Genomic DNA, 17,748 nt, shown 5'->3' with positions numbered 1-17,748 from the left:
TTTGCTAATCTTCAAAACTATGTTCCCCATCCACAAACAGTCACTACTACGGTTTTAATTATACTTCTTTAAGCCAAAATATCAGCAATATGACTCGCGGAGGAGATTCGTAACCCAACGCTATTGATGAGGTCAATAACTCAATTTTGAGCATCCGACTCTCCCCAGGGGATATAGCCTCCTTGTATTTATTGATTTCAATAACAGAATCTAAACGAAACTCACTTGCACAACATTATAATTACTTTTGGCGCTTTTCGGAGCCACCGAGCGGTCCTCTATACGGATTTTTCGATCGATTCAAGGGTTTGTCTATCGATTCACGGTTGTCGATCGAATCACGTCGATCAATTAACGGTTGTCGATTGAACACGTCGATTGGTGCACGTTTTTATTTTTTGATCAGTTCATGTCAACGGAAGCCATATCATTCCAAATTTTCTATTGGCGTAGGTAGGTGACAATCTCTGCCGTGATAGCGAAGAGAGCAGTAAGTGCAAGAATGAAGTTTTGAGAAGACGGGCTCAGAGACGTCTGACCAGGAAATTGTATGGAAAAATCCCTGTTCATTGTTAAATTGCTGATGTCGGCACTTTAATTGAAATCACTGTTATTATTGGCTCTCTGGGGGAATAATGTCACTTACTGCTGTCTTGCCTGAAAATACCTCATTTTTTGCGCACTTACGGTTTCTCATATGCAGGGGTGCAGAATCCTCCAAGCCTGCCAGCCGGCTTTCTACATTAGTTTCATCAGTTTTCCACAAAATTCCCACCAATCCAAAAAAATGACGTTTTTCTCCTGTTTTCCTCAGATTTTCGACATTTGGCCCCTCAAAATGTTCCCCCTTCCACATTTTTGGGGCTTTTTCCACATTTTCACGCTACCAGGCGGGCGCGTGATCGGGCACTTTCTGCACCCCTCACTGAAAAAAAAAATCACATTGGATCTAGAGTCCAGACTCTTGAAAACATTGACATGAAAAAATACTCTTGATTCAATCGGATTTTTGCTTGAATCAAAACGAAATCCGCTTAAATTAAGAGGCTTGGTTCTTGATTTAAGCTAGATTCTGATTGAATCAAGAGTACTTTTTCTTGTCGATGTTTTTAAGAGTCTGGACTCTAGATCCAATGTGTTTTTTTTTTCCAGTGCTGCTCATGAGTCTCATGTTTTAAACAATTTTGCTATTGTAGCTATTTCAGTAATTTCATCCTAAGGAGATCAGACGAATTTTGGAGGAGACTCGATTTCGAAAATTTGACACTGTACTGTTCTCTTCGCTATCACAGCAGATCTACCCTTGGGACAGCTGTGACTGCTACACTGGAAAAAACAAATTGGATCTAGAGTCCAGACTCTTGAAAACATTGACAAGAAAAAATACTCTTGATTCAATCGGATTTTTGCTTGAATCAAAACGAGATCCGCTTAAATTAAGAGGCTTGGTTCTTGATTTAAGCTAGATTCTGATTGAATCAAGAGTACTTTTTCTTGTCGATGTTTTTAAGAGTCTGGACTCTAGATCCAATGTGTTTTTTTTCCAGTGCTGCTCGTGAGTCTCGTGTTTAAACAATTTTGCTACTGTAGCTATTTCAGTGATTTCATCCTAAGATCAGACGAATTTAGGAGGAAGCTCGATTTCGAAAATTTGACACTTACTGCCCTCTTCGCTATCCCAGCAGATCTCTGCCGTGCTAAGGAAGAACGCCGTATGAAACATTCGAGCGTTGCCAAATTTCCTCCGATAAAATGTTTATTTTTGAGGCAAGTTATAAATACTTTTCCTTGAAATTTTCAGGAACTTTAGGTGAAATTGCGAAAAAAATTATTCTAAAAATTGGGAGAAAAGTATTCATAAGTTCGCTAGAAAATTCGTGTTTTATCAGAGGAAATTTGGCAACGCCTGAAGGCTCATACGGCGTTTTTCCTTAGCACGGCAGATCTACCCTTGCGATTGCTGCGACTGCTACAATTCAAGATTGAAATTGAGCGTATACGTACCGATTACTTTATGGAGAGTGTCGTGGTACTCGCGGTCGTCGTCGTCGCCGGTGTCGTCGGCCTCCTGGTCCTCGTCCTCCTCCTCCTCCCCTTGGGCGGGGGTCGGGGCGTCCTCCTCCCCCTTGAGCGGCTCGTCGTCCACGTAGCCGTCGTTGACGACCCCGCTGAGCGGCGGCTCGCTCTCCAGCGCCTGCAGCTTCCGCGAGCCCCGCAGCGTCGAGTGCAGGAACGCGTTCTGGGCCGCTATCCGCTCTTCCTCCTCTTTCCGCTTCCGCAACGCCTCCTGAAAACAATCAAAACCACACCACTGGCTTAGTCATGAGGTCCCAAAAAGCAGGTCTGAGGGATGATGATTGAAATTTACAGACAAAGCGATAGACAAAGAAGACAAAAAAGATATGAAGGACCCTTTGGTAGAGCAGGTGGCTGTAATGAGAAAGAAGGTATCGTCAGCGCCCGATGGACCAGTAGACAAGGTACGAATTTAAGCATTCTGATACATATTCTTACCAGAATTTCACGTAGACCGATTCGCGCAACGAAACTATGAAACAAATTCCAACAAGATATAACGTTTTTATTTCACATTATTACGAGAATTTGAACTACCCGCTGACAAAAACTCAAAGCTCTACCTGAGTCATATCGCGCACTACAACGGTTTCAACAAGCATCTCAATCGATAATGTCATTCCCACCATGTGTTGTTCAAACTATAAGCAATTTGCTACAGCTGAGCCAAAGCTCAGATTGAGGTTCCCAAATTTTTTATCGCAGACTGCCATGATACGTTATAGCGCACGATGTGAATCACGCAGAGCATTGAGTTTCATGAGTGTGGTCTGGTGGTTGAATTCACGCATCAAGAATCATTAAATATCTTTGGAAGGAGTTGATTTCGGTAATTTCGTTGTGCGATCGTATTCTAGGTGAATTTAGTTGAAACTTGTATCAATGCTGAATTCGTACGTTGTCAGGGTCCAATGTTGAAACTTTGTCAACCCGACACGACAAGATAAAGCCCTATCTTAACCATGCAATATATCGCAATTCCATGTCTTATCTTATATTTAAGAGAAAAGAGGCCGTCTATTGAATAATTAATGCTAAAAATAAATTTGTTTTACTGCTTCTCCCCTGCCACCACGTAAAGAATACGATACACAAGTCTGCATAGCTCGTTAAAAATAAAAGAAACAAGAAAGAAAAGAAAAGAAATTACGTAATTGCTCGAACCTCCCCCCTCTCACCACAAAAAGACGCTTAGTTATGAATCTAGGATGAAAAAATTTGCGTTTAGCGTCGATTTCCGCGTTTCCTAACTTAGCCGTGGACTCCCCGTTTTCCCCTGTAAGAACCCCTATATAACGCAGGCTATCGAACCTCCTACCCCGTCTGGAGCGTTAAGTATTTAATGAACACCCCGCAATGTGCGTTCACTTAACAACTCGGCCGGCAAAGATATGGGCTTTTATTTACCGAGATTCTCATCGCATGCAATGAGACTGACTTCACCTGTAATCGAGATAGACATGCAAGGGATGTACAGAGACGGTAAAAGCGTCAACTCAATCAACTCAATAGTGCCGTGCGCAGGGATCCCGACGCCTCCATTCTATACGAACATCCCTGCGAACAAACCCTTGAAAAGCCTGAAGACTCATGCTCACAATGCATGTCGTGAGTCTATTGTTTCACTTGTTAACTATCTGTCTTCCATACTACTTTCATCTCAAATAAATGCCAAAAGGCTTGAATAAAATGAGAGACGAACAAATTTGAAAACGTAAAGGCGGATCTACCCTTCAACTGAATGGTTGGTTCGGGTGGTGCTCCTATAATTTCACCTCAGTTCTTTATCTCCTGCTAAAAGTTGCCCGATAGATCATACAAATTACCAGATGATTTATTGAAAAAGAAAAAGGTAGTAGTAGTAAAATAATTTTATTTTAAAGCGGTGCTTTAGCATCTAAGGCCAATACATAAATGAATATGTGAAAAAGTAAAAAAAGGAAAAAACTGTTAATGTGTGATATGATACGTCATGGGGCCATCCACGTATATGCCCGTTGAAAGTCTCTGTGCTTAGTTAGAGAGCGAACGTATTGGCAGTTTCTATTTTGTTTCAGTTATTTAAGACCAAAATAAAGTAGTTTAAGTTTGCGTTTACGGTAACCCTGCTGATCAATTCCTATCCCTATCCTAACCCTATCCTGTGGATGGAGATTTTGCCTGGATGGACATTGGACGGTCGATGATCTTAATATGGAGAGCTTTTCTTCAGCTTGGAAAGTTTGTTTAGAAAAAATAACAATGGCACCATCGTGTTTCTCGCGGAACTACACGTAAGAAACAGCACTCAAATCGCAAATCACACCATGGCATGAAAGAGCGTAAAATGGGGTCAAATTTAAAATTCGTAGGAAAAGGGAAGGGGTTGACCGATACTAACCCTTCCCCCTAAAAGAAAAAAGAAAGAAAAAAAAATCAGTGACTTGTGGCACGCATGACAACGCCGGGCGGTGGGTACCTAGAGATATTTCACTGTCAATGTTACCCCGTCGATATTTCACGATGATTAATGAAATTTGTTCCAGTTTTGTCTCTCACAGCGACGGCGCGGCGTTCGAAACCGTGTCCCAAGCCCCCCTTGCCCCCTACAACCCAATCATCTAAAGATATTGCGTTGGTACGTCGTACTGACGGACTCCCTGCCCTTAGAGCATAGGTTTTGATTTGATTTTAGGTGTCTCGCATCCGAGCACCACCATTGTTTAGATCGTTCTAAATTCATACATACATATTTCATTATCAGGAGGCGAGCGATCAGTTGATTGAGAGATAGGAGAGGAGCAATGTGACAAGATGACCCGGGAGGGACTCGAAACCAAATTATATACAGTCTCTCCTGAACTGCCGTGCTGAGGAAAAACACCGTATGAGCCCCAGACGTTGCCAAATTTCCCCTTATAAAATAAGAATTTCCAGGGTAATTTTGAATATTTTTCCTCGAACTTTTCAGAAAATTCCAATCGCGATTTAATCCAGAGTCAGCTGAAAAGTGCGAAGGAAATATATGAATCGCTAATCTCAAAAATACATGTTCGTGGGGTAGGGGGATTTTGCTTCGTTCAAAAGCTCATACGGCGTTCTTCCTTAGCTCAGCAGCGAAGTAAAGAGTCGGAAGGGGGGATGTCAGATACCTAATAAGGGGTGCATCAAAACTCTCCGAGGACCAAGGATATATCAGTCCTTGATCTCTGAAACCCTCGACAAAGCTCTCACAGTTTGGCCGGAGAATATTTCGTCAATGTGTCCGAACTACATCTCTACAAAAATTCCAAGCATGATCCCTTTCGAACAATTTGTTGATGTACATGGTCCCATACATCGGGTTGGTTTATGTACATTGGTCCGCTAAATCCCCACGGAAAACCCAGAACTGCCGAATCTATCAGAGCGTGGCACGTGCATTGGTATTCCTCTTCGTATACAGGTATATACAGGGTGATCCAGGGTTAAATAGCCAGACTGCAGGAGCCGAAACCCCCTCTTCAAATTGGGATTTTCTATTTTTTTAGATCATGTATGCATTCAGGGCATAAAAGTACAGGACAGTTCAAATTTTCATGAGATTTGGTTTACAACCGTTGCCAAAATTCAGGAAAAACTATTTACTTTCCGACTTTTTTTGGTGGGGGAGGGGGGGCAGGCGTAGCTCCAGCTGGGGGCTCTTTTGGAAAAAACTTTATACAACAAAAAAGTCTTATTTTGACCCGTAGAATACGCTCCTGCAGTCTGGCCGTATAACCCTGGATCACCCTGTATAGTCTGAGATTTACAGAAAAATTAATATTCTTGTTTTAAACTTTCCTTCGAAACATTAGCGGGACGTGCTGTCCTCGTATCGGACCATCAAACATCCATGCATAGAGGGGGGCCGGCGCGGCGGAACGGGGTCGGAGATTTTGAATCCTGCTTTCTCCGGGGAAATTATAATCCGAGCAAAAGCGACATATCTGCTCCAAGTATAACGAATGGAAGGTCATTACGATTCGCACGAGTCGAGCAAGTCGTTTGTTTGTTAACACGCGCGATTAAGCCAGTTCAACGAGCGGGGCAAGTTCGCTCATATGGACATGGTCAGCCACTTTTCAGTGATGCCACGTTTACTTCGGATGGGGAAAAAATTGAAATTCATCGGGTGCGAACCACGATACAATCTCTTCTGAAGCGAATCCTGCAGCACTAAAAAACAACGCCGTATGAGCCTTCAAACGTTGCTAAATTTCCTTCGAAAAATCACAATTTTTTGGGAAATTTGTGAATATCTTTCTCTCTGCTTTTATAGAAAATGTTGTTCAAGACGTAACCCAAAATGTCTGAAAATTTCTGGGGAAAACATTCATACCTACCTTCAAAATTAAATATTTTCTGTGAAAAAATTTAGCAACGTTCGAATGCTCAAATGGTGTTTTTCCTCAGCGCGGCAGACTCAACCTACTGAATGAATTTGATTTGCCTGAATTGCCATGAAATATTGAATTGAGCGTCAGGGATCGTGGGATCTGAACTGAGTTCGAGAGGAGAAAGTAAAAGAGATAGCATTTTTATTTAAGTATGATCTGTAATAATTAGGGTTTGAAGGCAGTAACACGGAATACGGTAATCGAGCACGTACATTCTATGACAGCATGTGTGCCAAACTCGTGTTTGTAAATACCAGACTCCTGGTAGCATTCATCATGCATTCATGCCTTATGGTGAATAGTACCACAAGCCTGGTCTTCTTCACCCAGTGATATCTCTGTGCCTAAATAACTGAAGTGGACTCTAGTAGAATTGACTTGAGTAACAATTCATTAAACGTATTGTAGAGTAAATCAGACTTGTGGTGGAGTTACCATACTATTTCAGTGTATTTAAGTTAAATGCAAGGAAGAAAATAATTTCTTTAAGGGTGGGACGTGGGTGGGACGGTTTGTATCATCTTTTTCTGGAAAATTTTAATCAGGAATCAGGGTAAAAAATTGCCGAATTATGACGCAACTCACCGTCCTTTTTCAGCTTAAAAAAGAACGAAGCGTCTCGCAACTTGTTCTTGAGAGCCTTGGGTTTTTCGTCGAAATCTCAAAATTTCATTTTTCCACAAAAATCGCTCTTAAAGCTGAAAATATTGCCTCCATGTATTAAAATCCCTTTTCATCGTGGATGGCCTTCAATTGATTAAAAAAAATTAAAAAGGATGATAATAAGGCCTTTTTACCCTGGTAAAATTTGGCAGTAGAATCTGTGTTACAAAATACAATAGACCTACAGCCGACTGTAAGATTTCCAATAGCTTCTACAGCCGGTAACCCAATTTCTTATAGCCTTTTATAGCCGATGGTGATTAAGCAACAGCCTGACGATAAAGTGTATGCTATCCGTTACTAATTACGGATGCTAGGACTTATTGAAGTTTTGGACTACCGCTCTCTTTTTGGGCCGTAGTATCTTGATTTATTTTGCGAGGGAAGCTCCGTACTTTTGAAGGATGCCTGCCATGATATGTTGGAGCGCCTTCAATTTCGTACGATACTGTACAATACTTCTGGTGTGAAATAGTTGCTTCAAGCGCCGTGGTATACGCTGCGGCGCAGCGCGGTGGCAGCCAGCGCGAAACGCGCATTGGCGCCTACAAACCTAACAGGGATACTTCACGCATTGCGCAGTGCGTGAAGTATCCCTGTTAGGTTTGTAGGCGCCACTGCGCCGTCGCTCCGCTTTGTGTTAGGCTCTAATATTTAATCTCGTGGAGTCAGCGTTGTTCAACTCATGACTTTGAAATGTTTGCACACTCTGTATGGATTATTCTCATTTTGATTGATGAAAACAAATATGTAGTAAAGGAAAATATAATGTGCGTTTTGTAAATATTGTGGTGATTCCGTACAAACTTGCGGATTTACAAAGCAAACGAATTTCTACACAATTTCTTATAGCCTTTTATAGCCGATGGCGAAAAAGCAACAGCCAGGCGATAAAGTTTAAAGCCCGGCGACAGGAACTATAGCCCGGCTGTTTAATTTTTTATCGCTTCGTGTAGCCCAGCCGTATGATTTTTTCCACTTTCTACAGCTAGCTATATGATTTTCTATCGCCTTCTTCAGTCGGCTATAAGAACTCCTATGGTATTTTGAAACGCAACTCCTATCGCCAACTTTTACCAGGGTAATAAGGTATTATAAATTTGGCAGTGCTGAGATTGAGAAGAGAAAATAATGGAACTGACCGGACTCAGCGAGACATTGAAAACAAAACAAATGTTTACAGCTCGCTCTTCTTTGCGCTTCTCCACCATGCCAAGGAAGAGCGCCGTTTACGCACTCAAACAATGCTAATTTTCGCCTAATGAAACATGTATTTTTGAGATAAAAATAATATTTTTCCTTCAAGATCCCTGATACTTCAGATTAAAATGCGAATAAAATTCTTTGAAAATTTGGCCGAGAAAAAAACAAAAGTTTCTCTAAAAGTTATTTTATTATTAGAAGAAATTTGGCAATGGACGTTAATGATCGACTATCGATATTTCCCCATTTAAGGCTATGGTAAAGAATCGTTTATTAAGATGTTCGTTGCGAACACCCTGTTCATCGATTCTTTTCCATAGGTTTAAATGGCAGATCAATCGATATATCACAAAGCACCCCGCACCACTGAAATTATGATGAATTATGTAAAATATAGATCTGCAATGCGCATAAAAAACGTTGAGTTGAGGAGAGGGTGGGCCCAAAAACGGCCTTTATCACCCCTTCTTTCTCTCGTGGTATGAAGGGTATCTTCCAAGACTTTGGAAATCCGGAGTGGAGACGTAAGATCAGAGGATGAGAAAAAAATAGTGAAGAGGAAGATATAACCTTTGACCACCACCGAGAGCAAAAGCTCTTGAAAAAAAAAAAAAAATATTGTGCTCACTTCAAACTTGCGGATGCTATCCAACTGTTCCTTGGTGGGATCGACGACGACGTTGTTATTGAGTGTGGACGGAGAGGGGGGTGGTGGGGCCCTGGCCGGGATTTGGGGGGGCGGGGGTGGGCGCCGGGGCTCGGGTGATGAGCCGCCCATCCTCCAATTTCAGGTGGTCGCGGGGAGGTGGAACTGGTTTCGCTGATCCATTCTTCAAACAAAACAAAATCAAACTCAAAATAAGTTAACAGAAAAAATAATGATCAAACTTAAAATCAAACTCTGAAAAAATAAAAATCAAACTCTGAAAAAATAATCATCAAACTCTGAAAAAATTATCATCAAACTCTGAAAAAATAATCATCGAATTCTGAAAAAATAATCATCAAACTCAGAAAAAGTAATCATCAAACTTAAAATCAAACTCAGAAAAAATATAACAGAAGGAGAAAACTGAAATAAAAGTAGGATATCAAACAATAATAAACATCTGTAGAGCATGAAACTAATTATAACGTTAGTAGCGACGACTCTTTAAAAAAACCTTTAGAAAAAATTCGTGAAATTTAGGGCAACGCTTGAAAACCTCATTGGGGAATTTTTCAAATAAAATGCATACGGGAGATAGAATTTGAGTGATGAAATTGTTAAACGGACAGACGTGAGTTATAAAATAAAAATGGAGGACGAGATGGAGAGAAATCACAAGAGGAAAATAAGAGTAGAGCGAACGGGGAACTATTATTAAAAGGATATCTCGGTCAAATATTCATAACCCTCATTTAATTCTATGAAAATGCGGATGGTATAATGAGCACGTAAGTAAATGAGGAGTGAACTGACGTAATGTTAAATTACAGCCCATACTTTCTCCGAAGCCCCGGGCGACTTTTTGAACACCCGACGTCGACATGAACGAAAAATTGTCCGTATTTCGTTACCTCCTCGCAAGTCACATACTAATTAGCGCCACTTGTCTCATTTCTAACACTTAGCTCTTCATTTGCCTCCGGGGGACTTTCCGTCTCATTATTCTAACTTCAGATCAATAGTGTGTGAGGTATGAGGTCAAGTGGGTCATTCTTCCAGAAAAAAAACGACTTGGGCAGGACTCCCCAAGTTCACGAGAGTGGTCTGGGCATGGCCTGATTGGTCATTCACAAAATTACAGTTTTTTTTAACCCGAACACCCAGAATCTCCTCGAAACGGGATTCTTCTAACGATTTGTTGTAGCTTACAATTTGTTGGACCGTACAAAACACTGCAATAGGTCCGATACTGACCGAACTACATTACGTAAAATAATCTTCAAATTCCCTGACTTTTCCTCGACTATTTTTGCTTTTCCACGACTCAAAAATTTTCTAATTCCCTAACTTCCACTGACCTTCAAACAAAAGTTCCACTCTTCTTATTGAAAATACTTATGCTATCTCTCGCTAGACGTTGGATACAATTTCTCGTTCAGAGATCAAATTATGAAAAAGGACATTCAGTAGAAGGTTAAAAGATGACAAGCCTTAAAAAAGAACAGAGCGGGCGGACAGTTGAAAAATCAATAATATGTTTTAGTGATTAGTAGAAACTCCCTGACTTTTCCCTTGAATTCCCTGACTTTTCCTTGTCGTCGCAAATTACCTAAAAATCCCTGACTTTTTCGATTTTCCAGACCGCTGGCAATCCGGGAATCAAGCATTTCCCCCCTTTTTTTAGTGCAAAGAAGCAATATTCACTGCGTTGATTCGTTGAAGGAAGTGCACCGACGGATAGTGGTTCATTTTCGTAACTGAATTCGTCAGTATCCTCTATCAAGTTCAACGAGACTGAAAAATGCAATTGCAAGGGACGAATCAAAGTCGATGGGCGGAGGTTCACGGTGCTTCCCTTGCGTGTTTTTTTCTAGCGTTTCACTCAACTATAAATCTGGCTTTCCGGCCTTATCTCTTGTATACTGAAGAAAATATGTGTCCGGTCGCTATCGATAATAATCTGACAGCTAGGATATATTGAGAAACTATCGAAGGGGCGGAAAAATCCCTCACTCTATCTTAATACTTTATCAAACTTTCATCAACTTGAGTGCACTTTCAAATGATGATCTAGTTATAGTCCACGTGCGAACTGACTTGAAAGAGCCGCGAAATTTCCCTGACAAGAAATGTGTCTGACATGCTGATTGGGAGTAAATTTTTCATGAATCATTTCATCAATGAGCCTGTTTTGAAACGCGATGATTTCATTATTTGGATACAAAACTTTGATATTTTCTGCTCCCTCAGTGTATTGTCTCTTATAGTCCTAAAAAAATGAGAAAATTCAGAGTGGCTAGCAAAATTTCATTTTATCATTCCCTGACTTTTTTACGACTTATGGTCTTCGGAAACACCGCTTGAGAGCGCCACCGGGTTGGCCCGTCGCTGACCGGATTTTTAAGTTGAACCCGGCTCCAAAAAAAATTTCCCGGCTGTTGACGAAATCTCCTAGCTTCTCACTAATTTTTCTCGGTCAAGTTGCATTCCCTGCTTCATTCCCGGTTTTCCTGGTCGCTAAACACCCTGGAAAATACTCAAGTAACATGAACAATTCTGAGTATATATATGTGAAGTAAAGTTTAATACATATAATTTTAATAGCCTAGAGTAATTCTGAAATGCTGCATGACTCGAAAATCCCCCCAGGTTCGTTTAAGGAATATGTTCAGGACACCCGCAGTACATACAAGATCCACTTTTGCGTGAATTTAAGCAAACTGTTTTCCAGGTAATTTGAGGAGAAAACATGTGACGATTCCCTCTAGTTCAGACTTTGCCTAATGCCTGTAGTAGAGCCCGGACACGGACAGCGGGCTGATTATTGAAATTGATAGACAAAGCTATAGACAAAGAAGACGTAGGTGGTATGGAGCAATCCTATTGGTTTAATAGGGTAGTTCCTTTACACAGAGAAAAAAACCTCGTGCGTGGGACCCGAAGTTTAGGTCATATGGATCTCTGAAGTTTTCGGATTGAGCATTTGAACACTTTAGGTCCAGCTACTGAGATTTGTATCACACATCTGAAACTTCAGTTCTTACATCAGAAGTACTTCGGTTTTCACATCCAATCAACTTCGGTTCTCACATCCGAAAAATTTGGGTTCTCACATCTGAAGTACTTCAGATGTAAGAACTGTAGTTTTAGATGTGTGATCCGAACCTCGACAGCTAGACCTTAAAAGTTCAGATGATCAGTCCGAAAACTTCAGAGATCCATATGACCTAAACTTCGGGTCCCACGCACTAGGTTTTTCTCTCCGTGTAGACTAAGGGAGGAAATGATGGACTACCTATAGTGTCTCTCATGGGTTGCCGTTAGTTGCAACCACCCTCTTCTATGCCAATAGGATCCCTCCGTATTCCTTTTGTATTCTTTGTCTATAGCTTCGTCCATCAAAATCAATAATCGGCCCGCAGTGTTACTTTCATCAAATCATTGGTTGGAGTTGATGATGTTGGATGTGTGGTACTGACCTGGACCCTGTTGTGGATCCTGGGCGGGGGGTAGCGGGGCGGGGTCTTGCTGCGGGCGATGAAGCTGTCGGGAACGTCGACCGCCATCTCGCGATGGGGTCCGGCGTCGAGGGAGGACATGACCATCATCATGTTGGCGTCGTCGAAGGCGTCGCCGACTCCGACCCCGACGCCGTCCACGCCATCGTCCACCGGGAGCACCGGCAACTTCACCGGCTCCGTGTCCACTACCACGATGCTGCTACCGCTCCGTCGCCGCGGCCTAAAAAAAACAAACAAACATCAAATTAACTTAAACTCAAAACCAACCAATTATACAAACATAGCACATACAAAACATTAAATACCTTATGGGAAGAGTCTCATGGAGACTCTTACACTGAAAAAAAAATATCGGTGTATTTACTAAGAAAAGGGTAAAATTACCAAGAATTCAGGGTTCTATTTGATCCCAGTTTTTTCTTGGTACAATAACCATTTATAGAATTGGTAATTTTACCGAGAAATCTCGGTAAAATTATTGACTTTCTCGGTAATTTTACTGGACCTTGGTAAAAACGCCAATATATTTTATCGACTGTGGTAGAATTACCGAAATAAAATGGCAAAGTTACCGGGAATTGATTACGAATAAAAGTGGTATTCTTACCTGAAAAAACAGTAAAAATACCGGTTTTTAGGTAAGCTTACTAGTCTGTCTTGGTAAAGTTACCAATAATTGGTAACAAAAAGTGAGATGGTAAAGGTGCCTACGGACCTTGGTAAAAACGCTGAGAATTTTTTTTCAGTGTAGGATCACAGGAATGGCAGCGACTCTAGGTGGAAGTCAGGGACAAGAGACCCTCTACTGACCTCTTGGCGAAAGGTGGAAGCTTCTACTTTCGGGGATTCAGCATATCCTTATGGACAATTATAAGGGAGCAACAGTCATCACACTAATTTTGGTTCTTGACCTACCTACATGGTGGATGATGAGCTTCGGGTGACGTCATGAGCCAAAAAAATTTCCCAAACTTCGGCCATTTTCGGCTTGTTTGCAAAACGAAACTGCCAACACGTTGTTGAATATCAACCATGTAGGTAAGTCAACAGTAGAATGCTGAAGTCCCGAAAGAAAATGGTTCCACCATGGTTAAGATACTAGTGGAGGGTCTCTTGTTTCTGGTGGAAGTACACTGAAAAAAATACGAACTATATAGACGTAACGTCCGTTCCGGGCTTAGAGGCTGAAAGTTCCGGGTGCTGGAGCCGTAGCTGCGACTGCTCTGAGTGCTACGTCCGGAACTTTCGGCTTTTGAGTCCGGAACACGGCCGGTATGTCTGTACAGCCCATAAGTACGGCTTCCACGGCCGGAGGGTTTTTTTTTTTTTTTTTTTTTTTTTTTTTTTTTTTTTTTTTTTCCCCAGTATAGGTGGAAGCGGATGAATGGGAGTTATTGCAAATCTTTCACGTTCATCACTTGCTCCACCAATTGCCAACCTTGCAATAGCAGACGTTTTCAGAGGTGGACCTTTCAGTGACCATATATTCCGTCCATGAAGGTGCTCTGATTGCGCACACAAAACACAGGAGAGTCACAATACAGATAAAGTAAAAATACCTAAGAGCCGCTTGCACAGCGCTCTCTAACACTCTGCAACGCCTAACCATAACAATGGATACACAAATAAAGATACTTTTTGAATAAAAAAGCACGGAAATCGCTGGCGAGCTTGGAGACTTTAACACAGCGTAGAGAAGTAAACCATTTCACAACGCGATAACTCCCTTCTTCTCCACTACAGTTGGCTATGATAGCCACGGGGGAAAATATGTTCGTTTCTGGGACCTTAATGATTCGGGGGAAACTCACAGGAAAGCGATCCTCCCAAAGCCCCGGGGGTATTTATTTGACAGTCCCTCATTTCATGTAAAACCCCCTCTAGACATCCTTTCACTGGCGGCTAATGCTTACTGTTAGTTCGAACGCTGAATATATAGGAGCTGAAAGTGAAAGTCATCGGTCGTTCCTCAACAGTCGTAATTTAGTATGTTTGAGGTTTTACGATCCAATCTCGCACCGAATTCATATGCAAAGTTCAAACGAACCAAACGATTACCGAGCCCCAATCCTCATCGATTGCACACAATTGCGGGCTACGCGCAAAATTCAGGGCACCACTCAACAATGCACCGATGACTTTCCTGGTCAGCGTGTGAACCAAAAGAACAGCCAACCTATGATTTCAAATCAACCGCTATTATTATACCTGCAAACTCACGGTTTATTACCATCAAGGATGATTTGAAAGCGAAAGTTCCACAGTATTCTCACAAGATTCAATGATAACAAAAAGGGCAATGTCATCTAGTATCTCCTAGTTGATACGTTAACGTGACCGGTCACCCTTTACTTTTGGATGTCATACGATTGGTGGCAACGATTCTGTTTCGGAAACTTCATATTTTCTTGGAAACGGGTCCATGCAAGAGTTACCACAACAGAAAGTAAAAATGCAAAAGGGGAGACTCTATAATTCAACGAACTTCCGGGTGGATACGGGCTTTCCGCGAAATTCGCTTACTTCGCAAAATACTTTCTTTTGTATGTGTTCTTCTTTTATTTATTTCTTTTTTATATATACAATATAAATATTTTGTTAGTTGTACAAATCATTCAAAGAACTTGCACCCCAAATCAGTATACAGGATGGTCCAGGGTTAAACGACCAGACTGCAGAAGCGTGTTATATGGGTCAAAATAAGACTTTGTTGTTCTTTAAAGTTTTTTCCAAAAGCATCCCCGGTTGGAGCTACGGCCCCCCCAAAATTTCGGATGGTTAATCGTTTTACCTGAATTTTGGCAACGGTTGTGAACCAGATCTCATAAAATGTGTACTCCCCTGTACTTTTATGCCCTGAATTCATAAATGATCTAAAAAAAATCGAAATCTCAATTCACGACAAAAAGTCCAATTTTGACCCATAGAACACGCTCCTGCAGTTTGGCCGTTTAACACTGGATCAACCTGACCTTTTCATGAAGTTGCATCGAAAACACCCTTAAAACATCCCTTAATCACCAAGTAAATAGCATGGGGCCTTGCTGAAGAAAGGACTTGTTTAAGAAACGACCTTGAGCCTTCCTTGGATAAGTTACCTATCTACTTTGGTGCATCCAATTGAGCATCCCAACCACGCACCGTTCCAGTGCATCACGAGAGGATCAAGCGCATTTACGTTCGATTCGAATCCTTGCATGAATTTTGAGTCATCGTAGCGAGCCTCTCAAGGTGTCGTCGGGAGCCAATAAATGCGCGGACCTGGTCGCGGCTTGCGACAGACTGATAATTAGTTACGTGATTTTAAATTTTAATCGTAGAATGAGCGAGGGCAGGTAGGAATCCGGCCTTGGAGCGACTCTTCTTATAACGCGATGGAACGCCGGTGGCCGCACGAACATAGGCGGACTCATGCCGATCGGGACAAAAACGCTTAAGCACGAAGTACGAGACTCATCGTGAAGGCTGCGACTCGAACGGGTCAGGCGCGAGGCGTGACGATCGATTTTCGATATTTTCCTATTTGAAGTATGGTGAAGAATCGATTATTAAGGTGTCTGTTGTGAACACCCTGTTAATCGATCCTTTTTCATAGGTTTAAATGACAGATCGAGGGATATATCGCAAAGCACGCCGCGCCACTGGAACGGGTTAAAGATTCAATTAGCGTTCGTGAGTGGAGAGAATTTCATGCAAAACGTTGAGAAAAATGTGTAAGAGCCACTCCGTGCAGAAAGCAAGATGAAGTTCGATCTCATAACACCGTAACGAGGGCCAAGCTTCGCAATCGGCGTGACCGAGCATTTCAAACATTTTTCGGCAAGAACCGGGGTGCAAACTTAAGGATGTTTCAGGAGCCAACTCAACTTGCAAGTCCAATTCATGCATACAGAAAATTGCAGTGTATTTGCGATCCATACATGCTGCATAAATTCTGCAGAATTAATTAATTTCTGCAGAATTTATGCAGCATGTATGGATCGCAAATACACTGCAATTTTCTGTATGCATGAATTGGACTGCATTTTGCAATTTGGAACTATAAATTCTGGCTCCTCTGGAAAAACATTTACGTGCATAGGGAACCTAATCGCACATACGTTGCTTTTAAACCGGGCTAGAATTAATAGTTCCAAATTGCAAAATGTAGTCCAATTATAACTCGCAAAATATGACGAACATTTAAAGAAAATAAAGTTGATTATTAAGTCACTACTGGATGCAGCATGGCAACAGACTATCTATGCGCGGCGTCCGAGACATAATTTTTACGATAGGGATTGCACAATGAGCATCGGACGTTTGTTAAGCACTTGCGCGCATGCGCATCGCGTTTGTGCAAACACGTGTGTATTAGAGACGCGCGACCCTGCGTGAGCTTTGCTCAAGGTACCGGCTCGCGCATGTGCCACGTAGATGTTGAAAACAAACTTCGTGTATTGCGGTTCGGAGTCAGTAATTAGAAATGAAGGGGAAATGGTCCGACATTCTGCCGGGCTGAGGAGGAACGCCATATGCGCTTCAGAAGTTGCCAAGTTTCCTCCGATAAAAACCGAATTTACTATGAGAGAATCGTGAATATCATTTTCCGGAATTTTCAGAAACTTTCGTAGGCAATTCAGTCGAAAAGATCTGAAAATTTCAAGGAAAAATATGCATGAGTGTCGTCAAAAATACTTGTTCTATCAAGGGAAAGTTGGAACCTCTCGAATGTTCATACCGCGTTCTGTGAAAATAAAAAAAAAATGGTGAACTTGATTCTGTATCCGATCCATACCCAGATCTCCGATTCCGCATGGTTGACTCTGGTGCCGGCAAAAATCTCAAAAAAATCAATATGGCTACGTCCAAGTTGTTTTTTACTCAAAAATAACTTTCGATGGTCTAAAAACTAAATTGATCAACTCGTCGCTCCTCTGTCGTAAGGGCGTACCTCAATTTCAATGCGAGCCCTGTGCTCCGTATAACTCTTTGCTTTCTGAGGCTTATGCGGAAAGAGAGGTACGCCCTTACGTCAGAAGAGCAACGTACTGTGCTGAGGAAAATCCCCGTGCAAAAATAAGAATGTCACTAAATAGCTCTAGATTTTTTTTTTTTTTTTGGAAGTCAGTGTCCTAATTTGTGGTTCGAATTGAAAATATGTTCTCTGTGTTAATTTGAATACATTGTTTGAGTTTCCCAGTTGATCCGGATTTTATCATGGGAAAAGCAAGGTCCAAAGCTTCATACGGCACACTGA

At 41.6% G+C, this 17,748-nt stretch overlaps 1 protein-coding gene across 1 annotated transcript in view; it reads right to left on the bottom strand.

The window, feature by feature from the left end:
• Nucleotides 1-8,347, bottom strand: part of sdt (MAGUK p55 family member stardust) — a 58,639-nt gene extending 50,292 nt beyond the window's left edge. The window contains exons 1-2 of the mRNA XM_072302910.1: nt 8,279-8,347; nt 2,005-2,287 (exon numbers count right to left, since the gene is read on the bottom strand). Coding sequence (XP_072159011.1) covers nt 2,005-2,287; nt 8,279-8,347 — 352 coding nt within the window. The remainder of the gene's footprint in view (nt 1-2,004; nt 2,288-8,278) is intronic.
• Nucleotides 8,348-17,748: the final 9,401 nt, after the last annotated feature.

Source organism: Bemisia tabaci, chromosome 7 (genome assembly GCF_918797505.1).
Source record: "Bemisia tabaci chromosome 7, PGI_BMITA_v3".
Classification (NCBI taxonomy): Eukaryota; Metazoa; Arthropoda; class Insecta; order Hemiptera; family Aleyrodidae; genus Bemisia; species Bemisia tabaci.
This window is presented reverse-complemented; position numbering and strand designations above follow the sequence as displayed.